Raw genomic sequence first — 18,504 nt, 5'->3', positions numbered from 1 at the left:
TTTTTTTTTTAAAGATTTTATTTATTTATTTGAGAGAGAGAGAATGAGAGAGAGCAAGCACATGAGAGGGGGGAGGGTCAGAGGGAGAAGCAGACTCCCTGCCGAGCAGGGAGCCCGATGCGGGACTCGATCCCGGGACTCCAGGATCATGACCTGAGCCGAAGGCAGTCGCTTAACCAACTGAGCCACCCAGGCGCCCAACATGGATCAATTTCAAACTAATTATGCTAAATGAAAGAAGCCAGATAAAAAGAGTACCTTTTTTTTTTTTTTTTTTTCAGTACACTCCACACCCAACATGGGCTTGAACTCACCACCCTGAGATTAAGAACCACAGGCTCTGGCAACTGAGCCAGCCAGGCACCATGCACATGACCAACCTCAAGTGGCCCCTTAGCATTACCTAGCAAGTAACCAGTATCCAATCTTTCTCCTCCTCCTCCTTTAGATGAGTTCTAACCTTTTCTTTTCTCCTCAAACCTTCAATATCCTCTCCCCATAGCCATTCTTACCGGTTGACTCTGTTTCTTCTTTCACTTAGAGGAAGAAAGAAAAAGGAAGGGAAGGGAGGGGAGGGGAAGGGAAGGGAGAGAAGAGGAGGGAAGGGAAAGCAAAGGGATGGAAAGGGAGGGAAGGGGAGGGGAGGGAAGTGAAGACAAGGGGAGGAGAGAAGAGGGGAGGGAAGAAAGGAGGGTAGGAGGGAGTGAGGAATGAAGGAAGAAAAGAGGGTAGGAGGGAAGGAGAGACAGAGGAAGGTAGGGAGGAAGGAAAGAAGGAAGAATGAAATAATTAGAACATGTAGAGGAAATGCCATAGGATGAGCCTGAGTGGTCACACTCTTGACAGACCCATCCCCTAGAGTCTGGGCAGAACCTGTGACTTGACTCCTCTCAATAGAATATGGCAGAGACAACAGGATATCAACCCCTGATTATGTTGTTATATGGCAAAAGTGAAGGGATTTTGCAATATAATTAAAGTCTCTAGGGGTGCCTGGGTGGCTCAGTCAGTTAAGCATCCGAGTCTTGCTTTTGGCTCAGGTCATGATGTCAGGGTCATAGGATGGAACCCCTCAGCCTCCTTGCTCAGCGGGGAGTCTGCTTGAGGCTTTCTCTCCCTCTCCCTCTGCTCCTTCTGCCACTCGCACACTCTCTCTACCTCTCTCTCTCTCTTTCTCTAAAATAAATAAAATCTTTTTTTAAAAATGTCTCTAATAATTTGATTTTAAATTAATCAAAGAAGAGATTATCCTGGAATCCTGGGTGGGCCTGATCTAACCAGGTAGGCCCTTTAAACCTTAGTGATAATGTTAAGTGTTCTAAAATTTGGATCTATTAGTGTTTGCCCAACTGAAAAATTTATCAAAACTCATAAAACTATATATTCAAGCAGGTATTTTATTGTATCTAATTTAACCTTAATAAATTTGTAAAATTAGTGTTAAGACCCCTCCTCTGCAATGGGATTCTAATAGCAGGGATTTAGACCCAATGAAAGGTTGAGAGACATAGATTATGTCCCCAAAATTACAAACCAGACTACTGCTATAGGTACTATTCATTAGACATATTTGATTAAGTATTGTCTATGGCTTCTCTAGTTCCACAACACTTTTTTAAAAAAAAGAAGTCTAATAAACAATATTCACAAATTCTAGTTCAGCTAACAGGCCACCACCTCATAGCTTACATTTATATCAAAGCATTAAAATTAGCAATTGTTCTCTGAAGTAACTGAATGGTCTTTTTATTTCTGTCTGTCTATGTATCACAGGTTTTGTTGGATCATGAACCTGAAAGCAACTGTTGTCTTTCTGGGAATATCTTACATCCAGCACTCAGGGGCCTGGGCCCTGGTTTTACTCATTCCTTTTATGTCTACACTAATGGCTTTGATAACTCTTCATATGATGCACTGTAACTTGATTTATCAGCCAGAAAAATGTAAGTAAATCATACTTCACATTATTTTTTTTATTTTTATGGTTTTCTTGATCTACTTGATCATCTTCATCTTTGATCCCCTGTAACTTCTCTTTCAACTCACAGAATTTGTGGATTTTGCTAGCTACTACACTTGAGAGCAGCAAAATCTGCAAGAATATCAACAATCTCTAACATCTTTTAGGTTTCCCTTGTTCAAAACAGTTTAATAATTGGATGTTTTAAACAAAAACAAAAGTAAAAAAAAATCATCTATGCACGCTCAGCTTCAACTATCATCAACTCCACTCACTCTCTCCCGATCCCACCTGGTAATTTTGAAGCAATAATAAAATATTATAGCATTTCTAAGTGAAATAAGGCAGTCAGAGAAAGACAAATACCCTACAGCCATACCACTCAGATGTGGAATTTAAGAAAGAAAACAGGGCGCCTGCGTGGCTCAGATGGTTAAGTGTCTGCCTTCGGCTCGGGTCATGATCTCAGGGTCCTGGGATCGAGTCCCGCATCGGGCTCCCTGCTCCTTGGGAGCCTGCTTCTCCCTCTGCCTTTCTCTCTCACTCTGTCTCTCATGAATAAAAAAAAAGAAAGAAAGAAAGAAAGAAAACAGATAAACATATGGGAAGGGGGAAAAGAAAAAAAGGAGGAAGGGAAACAAAACATCTATTTAGACAAAGATAGAGAAGAAACTAAGGGTGGATGGAGGGAGATGGGTGGGGGATGGGCTAGATGGGTGATGGTTATTAAAACGTGCACTTGTTGGCATGAGCACTGGGTGTTGTCTGTAAGTGATAAATCACTGAATTCTACTCCTGAAACCAATACTGCACTGTATGTTAACTAAAATTTAAATTTAAAAAATTGAAAAATAAAAAATATTATAGTATTTCATTTGTGTGCAAGTGTGTAAATGACATACTTTTCTAAAAAACATATTCACACGTCATTATTACATACACACACACACACACAATGAAAGAGAGAGAGAGAATTTAATACCATTGAGTATCTGTTCACTGTTAAAATCTGTTTCCATTTTTTAAATTTGTGTATTTTGTTTTGTTCGAATCAAATCCAAATAAGGTCCATACATTCCAAATGGCAGATATGCCCCTTACGTCATCTATATTCCTCTTTCATTTCTGGTTTTGTTTTTTTTTTTCATTTTTTTAAAGAAATCTGAACATTCCACAGAGCATTTCTCATAGTCTGGATTTCACTGATTATATCCACATGTTGTCACGCAACAGGTGTTTCTCCTTCTTAATTCCTTTTAATTATCTGAAAGACCTGGATGCTTGATCAAATTAAGATTTTTTTTTACATAATTCCTCCATAGATGGTTTATGTACTTCAATGAAGATGAGAGATGTCTGATTATCTGTTTTTACAGTATCAGCACCCACTGATAATTTCTGCTTAAGTCCATACTCCACTGTGGATTGCAAGGCAGTGATAGTCTATATTTATTCCTCCATTATTAGCTGAAGTAAATCTATAGAGAGAAATAACTCCTCATTAACTACTCAGTTACACAGAAGTATAGTTTATATAAGAAAAGGAAAACAAATGTTTAATTCTTTTCCTCTATTTTTTAGACTTTCAAATTAATGAGTTGAGATTCAGTATCTTCCAGAGGTGACCTGTTGGATGATTTTTTTTAAACTATTATTATTAATTTATGGACTTAAAATTTTCAGTAAGTTTCGATCCACTACAGTTGTCGATGCTCAAATTGTTCTATATTTGGGCAGTGAGGTCCCCTTTGTGTTGGTGTCTGACTCGAGTCCTTCAGATAAGCCTCTGTTGTCTTTAGTGGCTTTCTTGCTTTCTGGTATAACAACATATTCTGTGGTCATCATTTCTGCCCTGAACTTAGAATCATCTTTCTCCAAAAAAAAACAGTGTTTCCTTCCCACACATAATGGTATTTAGAGACCATAATCTTGGCTATGGGGATGCTCGATGCTACTTAGTCTATCATAGTTCCTGGGCTTTTCTGTGCACAAAGCTAGAAAATGTTATTTTTTTTTCTTTCTAGGATAACATACATTTTGGACTATACTAATACCCTAATCAAAACCAGTGCCAAATGATCTTGCCTTATCCTATCAAACTCAGATCTCTTCCTCCAACTTCCCAGGCCAAGAATCCCAGTTCTCAATGACAGCAATACATCCACACATTTGCTTTCTCTCGAAGACTCAGTAGTCTTTGACACTAGCATCCCCAGTATGGTTATTGAAAACAGTTTCAAAATCCTTGCAGGGTTTTTTTTTTTTTCTTTATGTTATAATCCCTAGGAATGTACACCAAAATTATTATGTTCTAAAGTTACTTATTATAGTTTCTCTCTGTCTGGTTATATCACTAACTTTATGTACAATTAAATGTATTTGTTCCATTTTTCTTTATACTTAGACATATTTTTGAAATTTAATTTTAAGTCATGGGAATAGTTTCATGTATCTAAAATTCATGTAGAAAACAAAGTCTGTTTATATTCCTATATCCTCTCCTATTCCCTTAGGCGTCTATTTACATATTTTAAAGAATTATCTTTCCAATTTATGTAATAAGGGAAAATATTAAAATTGTTTATGTGTGTGTGTATATGTCTCCATGTATGTATTTTCTCTCCTTCTTATATAAGCAATAGCATATTATTCACTCTTCTCACCTACTTTTCTCATTTAATGTAACCTAGGGATTGCTTCATAATTGTATATAAAAATATGTCCCATTCCTTTTTATAGCTGCCTGGTTCTCTATTGGGTAATGAGCCATTTTTTATTTTACCAGCCTCATATTGATAGACATTCAGGTTTAGTTGTTTTGCTTTTGCTGTGTTAAGTTGATTCTAATGAATAGCCTGATATGATCCTCTCTTTGCATTTTTTCCCCTAGCTTAGGATAGATTCTTAGAAATAGGATTGTTAAGTCAAAAAGTAAATCTACACACAATTTTGCTATATTTTGGCAAATTCCCTTCCATAGTGGTTGTACCATTGTGTTTCCACCAAAAGTGTATGAGAATGCCTGTTTTCCCATAGTCTTTCCAGCAAAGTAATATTGTCAAACTTTTGGATTTTTGACAACTTGAGGGTGGAAAATGGTACCTTGCAAAAGTTTTAATTGGCATTTCTCTTATTACGAGAAAAGTTGAATGTCTTTTCATTGCTTAGAAAAATTTGTATTTCTTTCAGTGAACTACCTGTTCATACACTGGTCCATTTTTTTCTATAGGATTGTGGACTTTTTCTTTCAATTTTTAGAAGATTTTTTTTTTAAAGATTTTATTTATTTATTTGAGAGAGAGAGAATGAGAGACAGAGAGCCTGAGAGGGAGGAAGGTCAGAGGGAGAAGCAGACTCCCTGCCGAGCAGGGAGCCCGATGCGGGACTCGATCCAGGGACTCCAGGATCATGACCTGAGCCGAAGGCAGTCGCTTAATCAACTGAGCCACCCAGGTGCCCAGAAGATTTTTCTATATTGTAGATGTTAACCCTTCATCTATGATAAAATTTGCAAATATTATTCCCCATTTATATCTTTTAACTTTGATTCTTGTGTTTTGTTCTACACACAAGATTTTTAAGTTTGTTTTGTCTCTTTTGTTGGGGGGTTATGTTTATAATAAAATTTATTAATCTTCTCCCTAATTGCATCTAGATTTTTAATTATGTTGGAATAGTTTTCCTTACTCCCAGATTATAAAGATATTCACTCATATTTTCTTTCAGTATTCATATTCTTTCATTTTTTTTTTTACCCTTACATCTCTGACCCATTTGGAAGTTGTATTAAAATAGGTTTTGGGGCAACTGGCTGGCTCAGTCAGTTAAGCCTCCGACTCTTGATTTTGGCTCAGGTTGTGGGATCAAGTCCCACGTCGGGCTCCATGCTCAGCATGGAGTCTGCTTGAGATTCTCTCTCTCCCTCTCCCACTGCTCCTCCATCTGCTCTCTCTCAAATTAATGAATTAATAAAATCTTTTTTAAAAAGTAAAATCGGTTTTAAGAGTGAACTCAATTTTGGATGCCTGGATGGCTCAGTCGTTAAGCATCTGCCTTTGGCTCGGGTCATGATCCCAGGATCCTGGGATCGAGTCCTGCATCAGGTTTCCTGCTCGGCAGGAAGCCTGCTTCTCCCTCTCCCACTCCCCCTGCTTGTGTTCCCTCTCTCGCTGTGTCTGTCTCTGTCAAATAAATAAATAAAATCTTAAAAAAAAAAAAAAGAGTGAACTCAATTTTATCTTTTTTCCATGTAACTATCAAGTTATGCAAACTAACTTATTTAAAAGTCTGTATTTCCCCCAATAATTTGAGATGTCAACTTCATTGTACACAGACACTTGCATTTCTGGAGTTTCTACTCTGTTCCTTTGCTCAGTCTATTAATCTATCTTGTCTAACTCTGACCTTAATTTCACATATATTTTCTTTTTACTACTGCCACTGTCTCTACTATTTCTCTCTATAGCTAATACCACTAAGAGTGATGCAATGAGTTGTATTTTTATCAACTGAGCACCTTCACCAATGTTACTTCACTTTCACCTCCCATCTGTGAAATAGGTAGGAGGGGTACCATGATATATGACAAATGGGGAATAATATTTGCAAATTTTATCATGGACAAAGGGTACCGTGAATCCTTTTATAGCTCAGACTCCATATGCTTTGTTCTGCTCCTCTAGCAACTTCAGGATATCTTTGCCATTTGATCTACCATATTATGTTGAAATGATCTACTTATGGATGAAATTAGGTATTCCAGTGTCTTACAAATGCTTGGAATATGGCAAATGCTCAGTGTTTGTTATCAGTAAACTCAGGGCAGAAACCAAGGCATAATTAAACTAAGTGACTTACCTCACAGAAAACGACTGACATGGAACCAGAAACCAGGCCTTATTTTTCTCAGGCTAGAGCTCATTTTTTTTTATTATTTAAATTCAAGTTAGTTAACATACAGTACAACATTGGTTTCAGGAGTAGAATTCAGTTCTTCATCACTTACACATAACCCCCAGCGTAGAGCTCATTTTATTACAGCACATTCGAAAGCATGGAAAATTTCATCCATAGGAGCATCTGCTCCCATTTCTCAGAGCTCTATGGTCTGTGGATCACAGCTAAGCAGTGCACATCCTCCTGGCAATCTGTGGAATGGGTTCAATATGCAGAAAGGTGTCTGAGGGATGGTCTTTGTCAGCCCCGCAAGCAAAAAAGAGAAAACTGTAAAGCATAAAATTTCATGGAAAGACAACTTTAGCCATTTCTGGAGTGTGTAATTAGCAAATAATTCTGGGGTTTTGTGAATACTTCTCGATTTCCTACTTAAGAATATATTTATCTGAATAAAGAAATACAATTCTTAAAGTAATACAGACATATATAATCAACTGTTCACCGCCAACCTATTGTAGTCCATATGTTACATATTTTAACATATGATGAAGTAATCTTTCTTTGGAAGTTCACAAGAAAAAATTTTATTAGTTGTAATTAAAAGTATAATAGAAAATGTTCCCGAGTCGTTTCCTTTACACAATACTCCATAAACTGAATACTTCGTAGTTTTTAGTTTTGTTTTGTTTTCCATTTCCAAGTTATAAGATCACCCAACTACGATGAAGTAAAACTCTGTCTTCCCTCTAGCAAAGTATACAATCCTTATTTTTGGCTCTTCCTCTCTTATGACTAAATTGGAAATTCCTCAAAGCTGTAATTCAAAGCCATAGGTGACCTTAAAGAAATGATTTTTTATATGCTACCTTTTATTTTAAGGTAACTTTTCAAATGTGGACCATGCATTCCATTATGTTTAGCTGTCAAGCACGGCCTTCATTTGCATTTCTTCCCACTGCTATAATTTTGAGAACTGGCAGGTGACCAAAGAAGAAAAAATGTGCATCTACCATCTAGAGTGCAATGTAGGCTTTTTTTATTATAATTAAGTAGCATAGATATTCATGATTAGATCAAGGTCAGAGGAGCAGAACATCAGAGCCAAGGACTTAAAGGTACAAAGAATAGAAAAATTGCTTTCTAAAGTTTTTTTTTGATAGTAATAGCTACAATCTTTAAGTTTTGCAATAAAACATTTAAAATAGCTCATCTGTTTTATTTTAAAATGTGCACGCCTGGTGTGTTTGCCATGCACATTTAAACTAGAAGCTTGAAGTCTCAGTTGCATTTTCATTCCTTTTTTTTTTTTTCAACTTCCCATTTCTGCTCCTGGTGCAGAAAAGCAATTTGAAAATTATAATGACAATGGATTTTTTTTAAAGTGAAGTCTACATGATACCCCAAATTATTTGTACAAAAGGCATGAATTTTCTATTAAGTCTTATGGATTAATCCACAGAGGTGGTGTGATGTTTAGACGGAGATGTTTTCCACAGGGTATCTCTCCTAACATTCAGGGATAACTCCCCGATTTGATGGGGCACTTCTGCTCTCCTTGGGCAGACAGTTGACTGTACCTTTCCTTTTCTTGCCCTCTCGAACTAGCTTATGACGCCCTCCCAGGTCAGCTGATCAATTTAGGATTACTACTTCTCTGCCTTCTTTTCCCTCTGATTTAAAACCCATATAGCACACTGTCCACTCCTTCTCAATCTCCTTGGTAGTCCTTCTCTTTGCTCCTCTGATAGTCTTCTAACTGATGCGAAGCCCTAGGATTCATTCCCTGGACCCCATCTCTTCACTCCCTCTTTCCTTAAGTAATCTCTAATCCACTTTTAATGTCAACTATATACCAAACACTCAAGTTCATATCGACCTCACCTTTAAACTCATATATCCAACTTCTAGTCAACATTTTTTTTTATGGTAGAAAACTTTTATTTTTCAATTTAAAACATTTCTACACAGTTTACCTCCCCTCTCCCTTCATATATATATATATATATATATATATATATATATATATATATATATATATATAAATTTAGGAATAAGACTTTAAATCATGGATTGACCACACATGTTTAATGCTACCTTTCAAAACCTGATTAAAATAAAAATACAAGGACAAAAAGTATAAGCTCTCAAAAATGAAAAGAACAGAAAACATGCCACTAGAAGACAAGAACTTTTCATACATTTCTTGAAGACAGGCATCGACGTTTTAACTTGGTTATCTAATGGTCCTCTCAAACTTAACCTGACCAAAACTCAACTCCTGATTCACCCAACAGCAACCCAGCCCCTTTCTTGTCTTCTCCATTTAAGTGTATATCACCAACACCCAGTTTTTTAAGGGAAAAATAAGTAGTCATCCTCAAATTTTCTCATTTCTTAAACTCCACCCCCACCGCCATCATAAAATACCTCTGGTTGTTCAAACACACATGCCATTCTGTCCACTTCTCTTCATTGCTATCACTATGTGCAAGTCACCACTACCTCTTGCCCTCTCTCAACTTCCCCTCTTGTTTCCCAAAACCTATTATCCACACCACTACCAGACTTCAAGAGTAGCTTTTTAAATGTATACATTCTACAATATCTCTCCTCTGCATAAAATTTCTTAATGCTTTCCCATAACACACTGAAGGCAAACTCCAAGCTCCTTACTTCAGCCTGTAAAGTCTGATCCTTGACCAACTCTTGGACCTCACCTCCTTCCAATCTTCTTACTAACTGAAGTACTGCCTCATTGGCCTTTATGAATCCTGAACTCCTCTCAGCTTCCTTTTTTTTAAGATTTTTATTTTATTTTATTTTATTTGAGAGAGAGACAGAGGCAAAGATAGGGAGTATAAGCAGGGGAAGGGGCAGAAGAAGAGAGACAAGCAGATTCCCCACTGAATGGGGAGCCTGACCAGGGGCTTGATCCCTGGACCCTGAGATCATGACCTGAGCTGAAGTCAGATGCTTAACCAACTGAGCCACCCAGGCACCCCTCAGCTTATTTCTACCCTATTGACATGCCTGGCATGTGCTTCCTCCATGTCTTTTGCCTACTTCCAGTCATTTAATCCATAGTTCAAATTTCAACTCTTTCTGCTGTCTCTATACTCTTATTCCATAATGAGTGTCTGTCTTACCAGTCCATTTTGCTTTCATCATTGAACTTGCCTAATATTTTTCTGCTTGTTTAGTGTCTCCTCCACCAGAAAGAAAACTCAGGGATTTGTGGGTCTTGTTCACTATTATATTCTCAGGGCCCTAAAAGCCTTTGGCACATAGTAGGTACTTAGTATGTTGAATGAATGAATGATTGCATATTCACATTTATTTGCAATCAATTATGTGCCCTCCCTGTCCTAGCTAAAATTTTTTTTTAATATTTTATTTATTTATTTGAGAGAGACAGAGATAGTGAGAGAGAGCTCGAGCAGGAAGGAGGGGGAGAAGCAGACACCCCGCGGAGCAGGGAGCCCGATGCGGGGCTCAATCCCAGGACCCTGGGATCATGACCTGAGCCGAAGGCAGAGGCTTAACCATCTGAGCCACCCAGGCACCCTAGCTAAAATTTTATTATTCATGCTCAATCATTTCTTGCTCTTAACCATTTTGTTTTTGTTGTTGCATATCACCCTATCAGATATAACTTTACTTGTTTAAATAAAATTCATTTTTCAAAGTGTGTATTCAGTTGACGCCAATGCTACTCAAAGCCTGATCCATGGAGCAGTGCTGATCAATGAACTGTTTGTTACTGATATGCAACAAAATAAATACAGACTCTGAGAGAAAACATGTAGAAATATTTACAGAAAGTTAGATTCTATGTCTGTTGAATCTAATAATAAAAATATTAGGACTTATATTTTATATGTCTTTGTTTTGTTTTATTCTTTAGGTATTACATTTTATGGTTATTTTAAAAATGTATTGACCATAATGGTTGAGACTTTAAAAAAAAATGGTTTTTTAACACAGCTAGTTTAAGAAGCAATAATCTAAACTATTTCTCTTTAGAAATAATATGATAAAGATATTTAACTATTTAATAAGATTGCAGGTATCAATTTACCATGCATTAAGAGCAGATAATAATTCATCTTGCAACAAATAGTGATTCGCTTAAACAAAAACAGAATGATGGGTTCAAAACATGTATTCAATATAAGAACCTGAATTTTAAAAAAAGAGAGGGGAAATTGGGGAGAATACCTTTGGAAATAGTCTTTCATCCTATGAATAGTGATCACTTCATCATAAAGCCTATTCGAAAGCATAGAGTAAGTTGGATTAATGCCAGTAATAACCCTCCCATCTACACAGCACTGTTTTGCAAAAGTTGAGCAGAGAACAGACTGATGAGCAACAGAGACAAGATCATAAGGAAATGTCAGGAAGTTAAGCCTCCTAGCCCAGACCTGTTCAAATTCAGTCTCCAGACTGTTCATCAAGGCATTCTCAGTTCTCATTTTACTAAAGTCTTAAGTAAACTAATTGAAATAGCTAGGAAAGTCTCATAATAGAGCAGTTCTTCCTGCAATAATAAAAAGATGTCCCTCCTCTCTCCTAAGAGACACAACCACTCACAAGGGGCTTCTGTTCCCTTGGCATTCTCAGTCCCTGGGCTTTTCTGGCAGTAGTGACTAAGGAGAGGCAATAGTGACCACAGGTATGAACCCATAGGAGATGTAATTATTCTGACATACTTCCACTTGACCTCAACACACTTCACAGAGGCCACCAAAGAGCCACTGCTTTAATCACTCTTGGTCACTACCAATTTGGGCTGGATTTGATTCAGTGACTTAGAGGTGAAAGGTTCCATATTCAATTACCAGGCCCCCAGCTTCTTCATTTAATCAAAGGCTGACATAATAGGTCTATTACAACTCTTAAAAGAGATCAAATCAATATAGTCACTCTATAACCATAAAAAGAAATATTAATAAATATTCTTTATTTAAATATAAAAACCAATACTTGATCACATTTATATGAATTTGGTTAGAATGTATTTCATGGAGAATTTTATTATGGGAAATTTGAACATAAACAAAATGACCATCAAACTATACTTTGAATTTCTACAGTGGCCTTCCTTGGAGAAACTCAAACATTTTTACATTTATTATACCATTTATCCTACAACCATGGTTTGGTGTCTATGTAACTTGCAGAAGGATTTATTTGGTCAAGGGAGTACTATGAAAAATTGTAACAATTATGGTGGCACAGCTGAACTGCTAACTCAAAGCTGGGGGGGGGGGGTCCCTTATCTGTCATTGTATCAGGAAGTCCTAATGGAATCAAAGAAAAGGTGGAATCTGAAAAATCATAAAAGAAGCAACAGTGAGGTTGCAAATCACAAGCAGTAAGTGACTGCTAACATCTGAAGCAATAAAATGCTTCGGATGCTTAAGTGACAGCCATATAAACCCAGAGGAAACTACTGGAAAAGTCAAAAGCCAGCTAATCCAATCTCAACTTTTAGTGACACTATCAACACATATAAACTCATTTGAAGAGTTCAAAGTTTAACCTTACGTCTGAAATTCAAGGATAACGTCAAAGCAGAGAATATATCACGCTTCATCTCCATGTCAAAATAAGAAACCACCCTCCACCGGACAAGTGAGGATTATTTATTTAACCATTTATATGAAGAAATAGTACCAGTCCTTTGTGTTAAGACTGTAAAAGAAAGTTCTGGTTGTCTTATTCATTAATGAGTTAGACTTCTAAGAGATTGTGGAATTTCTTACTTTGGTGTTTTATTTTGTCACCTTTCTTTCCTTTTTAATATGTTCCCATTGATCTTACCTTTTTCATTTTTTACATTAGCTGTCAGGCACCACCTTGGGCTGGTCACCAGGATGCCAGAACCCTTGTCAGAAGCATGTTCCTTTGAATTCAACCTCTTGGGTACTAGAACCTTTTCAGTCACTTTACTGCCTTTCATCCTTGCAAATGTCATCTTTCTGATGGACATCTTGGAAAATTGAAGAACAATTCCTTTACTAATACATAATATCTCGAATTACTTGCAGGTTGCTCCCTCCTGACAACCTTTGGGGTGTTTATTAATGCACTGAAAATATGCTGTCTGCGCTATTGCCGTCTTGCTGGAGATGTGACAAGCTGGTTAGACCACGCCAAGAAAAAAAATGGCGGTTGCTATAGTGAGCTCCACGTAGAAGATACAAAACTTTTCTTCACCCTTCTCCCTCTCTTCATTTTTCAGCTCCTTTACAGAATATGCATTATGCAGGTAAGGAAGGGTAATGAGTACTGCCCCAATAATATAAAATGATTTTATGTGAACATTACAAATAAATATTTATTTTCACCCCATCAAACTCTTCTCATACACTTTGTCAGGCAGTTATCCTATAAATGCTTCTCATCATTACAGGCTCTAATTTCAAGAGGCAAGTGGGGTCAGGCAGAACATACCTGAGGAGAACCCAGTATGTTGTTTCTCCTGTAAAACTGGAAATGTCTTTCAGAAGATGTGGACGATACTTCAGAGTGCATAGTCACAAGGTATAAGAGCAATGCACGAAAATATGAGATCTGCGAGCAATTACCCAACCTTTTTTTCAGCCAGAGGTTTGCCTTCCTCCTTCATTAAGCCTTAGGGATCTCGTACTAACATGTAGCTAACTTGACTGATTTAAGTACCACCTCCCCTGTACTCAGTATATGTTCTAATGAGCAAGTGATTATTTCCCCACCCCACCCCCTTAGTTCCTTGGTGAATCAGTCCCTATTCTGTGGAGAAATTAGAGGTAAAACAGCAAGTCCAAGGTACCTTTTATAAATATATGTGATTAAAAAACAATTTTAATATGATAATGGTCAAAGACAAACTTACGAAGAAATATAAGTGACTATAAAGTCTTTGAAGAAATTCAGGACTATATTTGCTGCTAACTTGAAATTCAGATGGCTAATGAGTGAGTTATACTCATAAACCTCAGAGCAATAGAGCTAAAAAGAAACTTAGAGATTAACTTACTCAACTACTTCATTTGTTGAAGAGGAAACTGAGGCTTAGAAAAATTAAGTGATTCTGGAAGGGATAGCTAAGTCACACAGTAAATAATAGTGAAAGGAAAAACAAATCTACCTGCTGACTCTTAAGACAATGTTTGCTCTAACTGACCAGAGGTCAGCAAATTATTGCCTTCAGGCCAAATCCAGCTTGCTGCTGCTTCCTTTTTTTTTTTTTTTTGAATGTCCTGCAAGATAAAAAGGTTTTTAAATTTTTATATGCTTGAAAAAAATCAAAAGAAAAATATTTTATGACACATGAAAATCAAATTCAAATTCAGGGCCAATAAATAAAGTTTTATTGGAACACAGCCATTCTTGTTTATTTCTCATACTATGTCTCCTGATGCATGAAAACAGCAGGGTTGAGTGGTTGCAATAGAATCAGTATGTGGAAATATTTTCTATCTGGCCCTTTGCAAAAAAGTTTGCCAAGAACCTTGCTGTAAACACCGCACAAAAGCTCGGTTAATTTAGCAGATTCAACCTCTCTCCTGACTCCACAGTAGGAGCCAGCACAAAAACACAAAAATATTACCCATGTATATAATCTTTAAAGTCATAAAGAGCATCTTAAAAGGGCAAAATTAATAATAAGTGCAAAATTACTAAGTAGTCCATAGCTAGCCTCGAACCTTCTGTGCAAATAGCACAAATTACTGATTCTTTATCTTCGTAATGCAGTGACACTCGCTATTTCTTTTGACTAAATTTGAGTCTTTTCTGCAAACTGTCATAAATTTTTTAATTTGACATAAATTACCATAAATTTCAATAAACTGAATTTTAACTATCTCACCAAATCTAGATGCCCAGGTATTGCAAAGAACAAAAACTACTAATCACCTATATGGGTCATAGCTCCTAAAAGATGACTTCATAGTATCTAACTTAATCCTCACAGCACGCTTACCATGGCTGTTATTACGATCCTAAATCTGTGGCTCAGAGACATGAAGTAACCTGTAACTTGCTTGCAGTCACCCCACTAATATATGGCATCCCAACTCAGTGCTGTTATCAACACCCACGGTTTGTTTTTACCCACAATGCCTCTCTTGCAGCTGGGTTAAAAATCCCTGATAACAGACATATAGGTTCCAAAATTATACACAGTAATGTTATGCCAGAAAATTCCAAAAAAAAAAAAGTTCAGAATGTACTTCTCAAGGGAGGCAGAAGAAACTTCCAATGGGATAAGGCTGAAATAAGATTTTTACCCTCAGTTGAAATAATCACCAGCATAAAGGCGATCAAAGTACAAAGAATAAAACATCCTTGAATTCCATATTTTAAATTTAGTAGCCATTATTGACCTTCAGTTCCAAGACATACATTTAAAATATGTTGATATTAAGGCGGATGATGTTGCCATTTGACATTACTGGCCACTCAAAGGTGAAAATTAATCTCTATTGACAGCAATTATTTCTGAATACTCAGAGGCTTGCATGAAATAAAAGTATTTAAAATTTTAAAAGGGGATGATTTCAGAACTTGAGGCAGAAGCAGAAATGATTTCAAGCTTTCAAGACACTGGAGCCTTTTCTTAGATTAGGCAATATATTAATATTGCTTCACTAAAGATTAATAGTACATTCGCCACATTATTAAGTTAACAGGTTTCTGTGTCTGTGATTCATGCCGATAATAACTTTATTCTTATTAACAATAATTCTCATTTGAAATCAGTAACAGAAACTTCCAAGTTATGCTGCGAGCCTTTTAGTCTTTGAGCAGATCTGCTGCCAGCACTTTTTTTTTTAAAAACATCATTCATTTTCCTCTGATTGGAGGATACATGCTTAATAATTTTATAGAAGTAGGGCAGAACTAGCTAATGTTCCCTTCAGTCTTGCCATCTGCACCCAACCAAAGCAATCCTTGTTTATAATCCTAAAGGCCACATTAAAGATTGGAAGATGAATTAACACCAGGACAAATTTTATATAGATAGAATGTGAAAATATAGTCCATTCCTGGGTTTAGGTAGTTAACATAGCAAGGGGCTCATTTTACAAGTGGTGGGCTCGTTGACAACTGTACTTATGACTGACTCTTCTTATACCCTCTCAAATTGTACAACGGATGACAGAGGAGTCAGTGAAAAGTCTCAAACAGGAAGTTATCATCTGGATATTTGAGCAGGGCTGCTCTCCCAATATGGCGATAAGGCAGAAATCCAAACGTAGTGCACGCACAGCAAGAAAAAATGGTTTGGAGAATCCATTCCTTAAGGACAAGACTCAGGTTGCCTTCCTTTCCAAGTGACTTAGCAGTTTTGTTCTCCACTGGGAATTAAAGAAATACTATGCACTGTGAGTGATAATGATGAGTGATTGCAACCAAGTTCACAAACTAGAAAAGCAAAGAGATGCCCTCTTTCCTGTGACACTGTGCTTTTTAACAAGAGGTTTGGAATACTTGAAGAGACTTCAAGTTCAGGTTACACTTTTAGTTAGGATTAGGGTTATTTTAAAAATGAAGAAATTCTGACACTACACTGAGGGTTTGGGATGGGATAGAGGTTTTCTTTGTTTTGGCTTTGGGGGGATTTTGTTTGTTAGTTTTTCATTTCTTATCTGTTAGTTTATTATGCAAACGTTTTTCACACAGTTTCCTTTATGGTCCACTAGAGTCACACACTTAGTTTAAAACGAGAGTGTAAACACAAGTATATTTTGTTTTTCTTCTTTCGTGTTACTTGGCTCATTTTAGAAGTGAAGCCTATCCAAGGAGCCAACAAAGACAGCCTATGACAAGTACTGTGTTTCTACACTGGGCCCCTCTTCTTAGTAAAGATCATTCCTACCTGTTTTGCCACCAAACTAGATGCTATACAAAGGATTTTTTCTAGCCCCCAATTATTTTCATCAGGGTAAAAACAAACATCTTTAATACCTTCTACTGGCTTTTAACTTACTGCTTCAGGGAGAAGTCTGTTTGCTTAGACGCAAAGTTGTATTGTTTTAGTCAGTTATTTGATTTTTTATGTGTCATCCTAAGCACAAAATTAGGGTCATCTTTACTTTCCATAGGAAAATTAAGAAGTTAGACGGGATGACAAAAGATTCCTCCCTAAAGAATCAGTAGTATTGTCAATAGACTAAACAGAGCTCATACTTCCCTTTGTCAGCTCATAATTGGGATGTTGAAGATCTGGGGAGCATCCTGATCATCTGTCACAGAGTACTTGCACGGGGCAAAGCGTCTGCTGCAAGATGCTTTCTCCAGAGTTAAGCCACTCTCTTAATGCCTGGCTGCTTTCCCCCTCAAATACAGATTCCTTCAGGATATTATGTGCAGACCATGAATTCCAACCGGAATTTGGATGGATTTCTTCTGCCAGTTGCAGTAATGAATGTCGTCAACACCCTACCACTATTAATTCTGGCCCCTTGTATAGAGTATTTCAGCACTTGCCTCTTTCCCTCGAAGAGAGACGGATCATTTCTGTTGGCATGCATTAGTAAGTACAACTTAGCATCTCAAGTGAATTGTTTGCAACATTTTAAAATAAAAAAAAAAACACTCCGCTAAGATCTAAGCTAGCTATATGTTCTGCAGTAGACACCCATTTTGACAAATTGGGAAGAAAATGAATTTGAGCAGAATAACATCCAGTTCCTCAAGTCTCTACGCAGACATCAGCAGCCCATTTTCTTCCCATCCTTTTATGCTTCCTCAGAGGACACAGCTGATGTAAAGACCCGGTGAAATTTCCGGTACTACCAAGCAGGCTGTCTTTCCTCAAGTGAGGCGGTCCTTACTCCTAAGACAATGCTGAGTGTGTTCTTAAAAATTAACAGAGATTGGGGTGCCTGGGTGGCTCAGTGGGTTAAGCGGCTGCCTTTGGCTCAGGTCGTGATCCCAGGGCCCTGGGATCGAGCCCCATGTCAGGCTCCCTGCTCAGCCAGGAGTCTGCCTCTCCCTCTGCCCCTCCCCCACCACTTGTGCTCGTGCTCTCTCTCTCTCTGTCTGAAATAAATAAATTACATTTAAAAAAAAAATTAACACAGGTTAATGAACCCAGAAAATAATGCCTGACTATACTTGGGAGGAATTAACTTCTGAACCAGTAGCAAATTTACTAAAAATTAGTACTGTGATTCAGAGTTTCTATATAATACTTATTCATAAAGTAAGGTATATAGCAATAATTTTCAAGCATTTTTTTCCAGCTTTATTGATTTTCCAGCTTAATTAACATCTAACATTGTGGAAATCTGAGGTGTACGGTGTGATGATTTGATACAAGTATACATTGCAAAGTGTTTACCACAATAAGATTAGACAACACATCCTCTACCTCACATAATTGCTGCTTTCTTGTTATGGTGGGAACACTAAAGCTCTACTCTCATTTTTGAAAGGGAAAGAAATTAGGTCATCTTACTCAGAACACAAGCAATAGACCATAAAATAAAATTTCTCCAGGGGCGCCTGGGTGGCTCAGTCGTTAAGCGTCTGCCTTCGGCTCGGGTCATGGTTCCAGGGTCCTGGGATCGAGCCCCGCATCGGGCTCCCTGCTCGGCGGGAAGCCTGCTTCTCCCTCTCCCGCTCCCCCTGCTTGTGTTCCGTCTCTCGCT

General features: G+C 37.3%; 1 protein-coding gene across 1 annotated transcript in view; it reads left to right on the top strand.

Annotated features, from left to right (window-relative positions):
- The window catches only part of SLC15A5 (solute carrier family 15 member 5), an 81,851-nt gene that overhangs the window by 14,693 nt on the left and 48,654 nt on the right, over window positions 1–18,504 (top strand). Inside the window, exons 3-5 of the mRNA XM_081821308.1 lie at window positions 1,774–1,943; window positions 12,910–13,130; window positions 17,198–17,384. Of these exons, the coding sequence (XP_081677434.1) occupies window positions 1,774–1,943; window positions 12,910–13,130; window positions 17,198–17,384 (578 nt within the window). The remainder of the gene's footprint in view (window positions 1–1,773; window positions 1,944–12,909; window positions 13,131–17,197; window positions 17,385–18,504) is intronic.

Source organism: Leptonychotes weddellii, chromosome 5 (genome assembly GCF_054177405.1).
Source record: "Leptonychotes weddellii isolate Sample4059 chromosome 5, ASM5417740v2, whole genome shotgun sequence".
Taxonomy (NCBI): Eukaryota; Metazoa; Chordata; class Mammalia; order Carnivora; family Phocidae; genus Leptonychotes; species Leptonychotes weddellii.
Note: the sequence above shows the minus strand (reverse complement) of the source record. Positions and strands in the feature narration are given on the sequence as shown.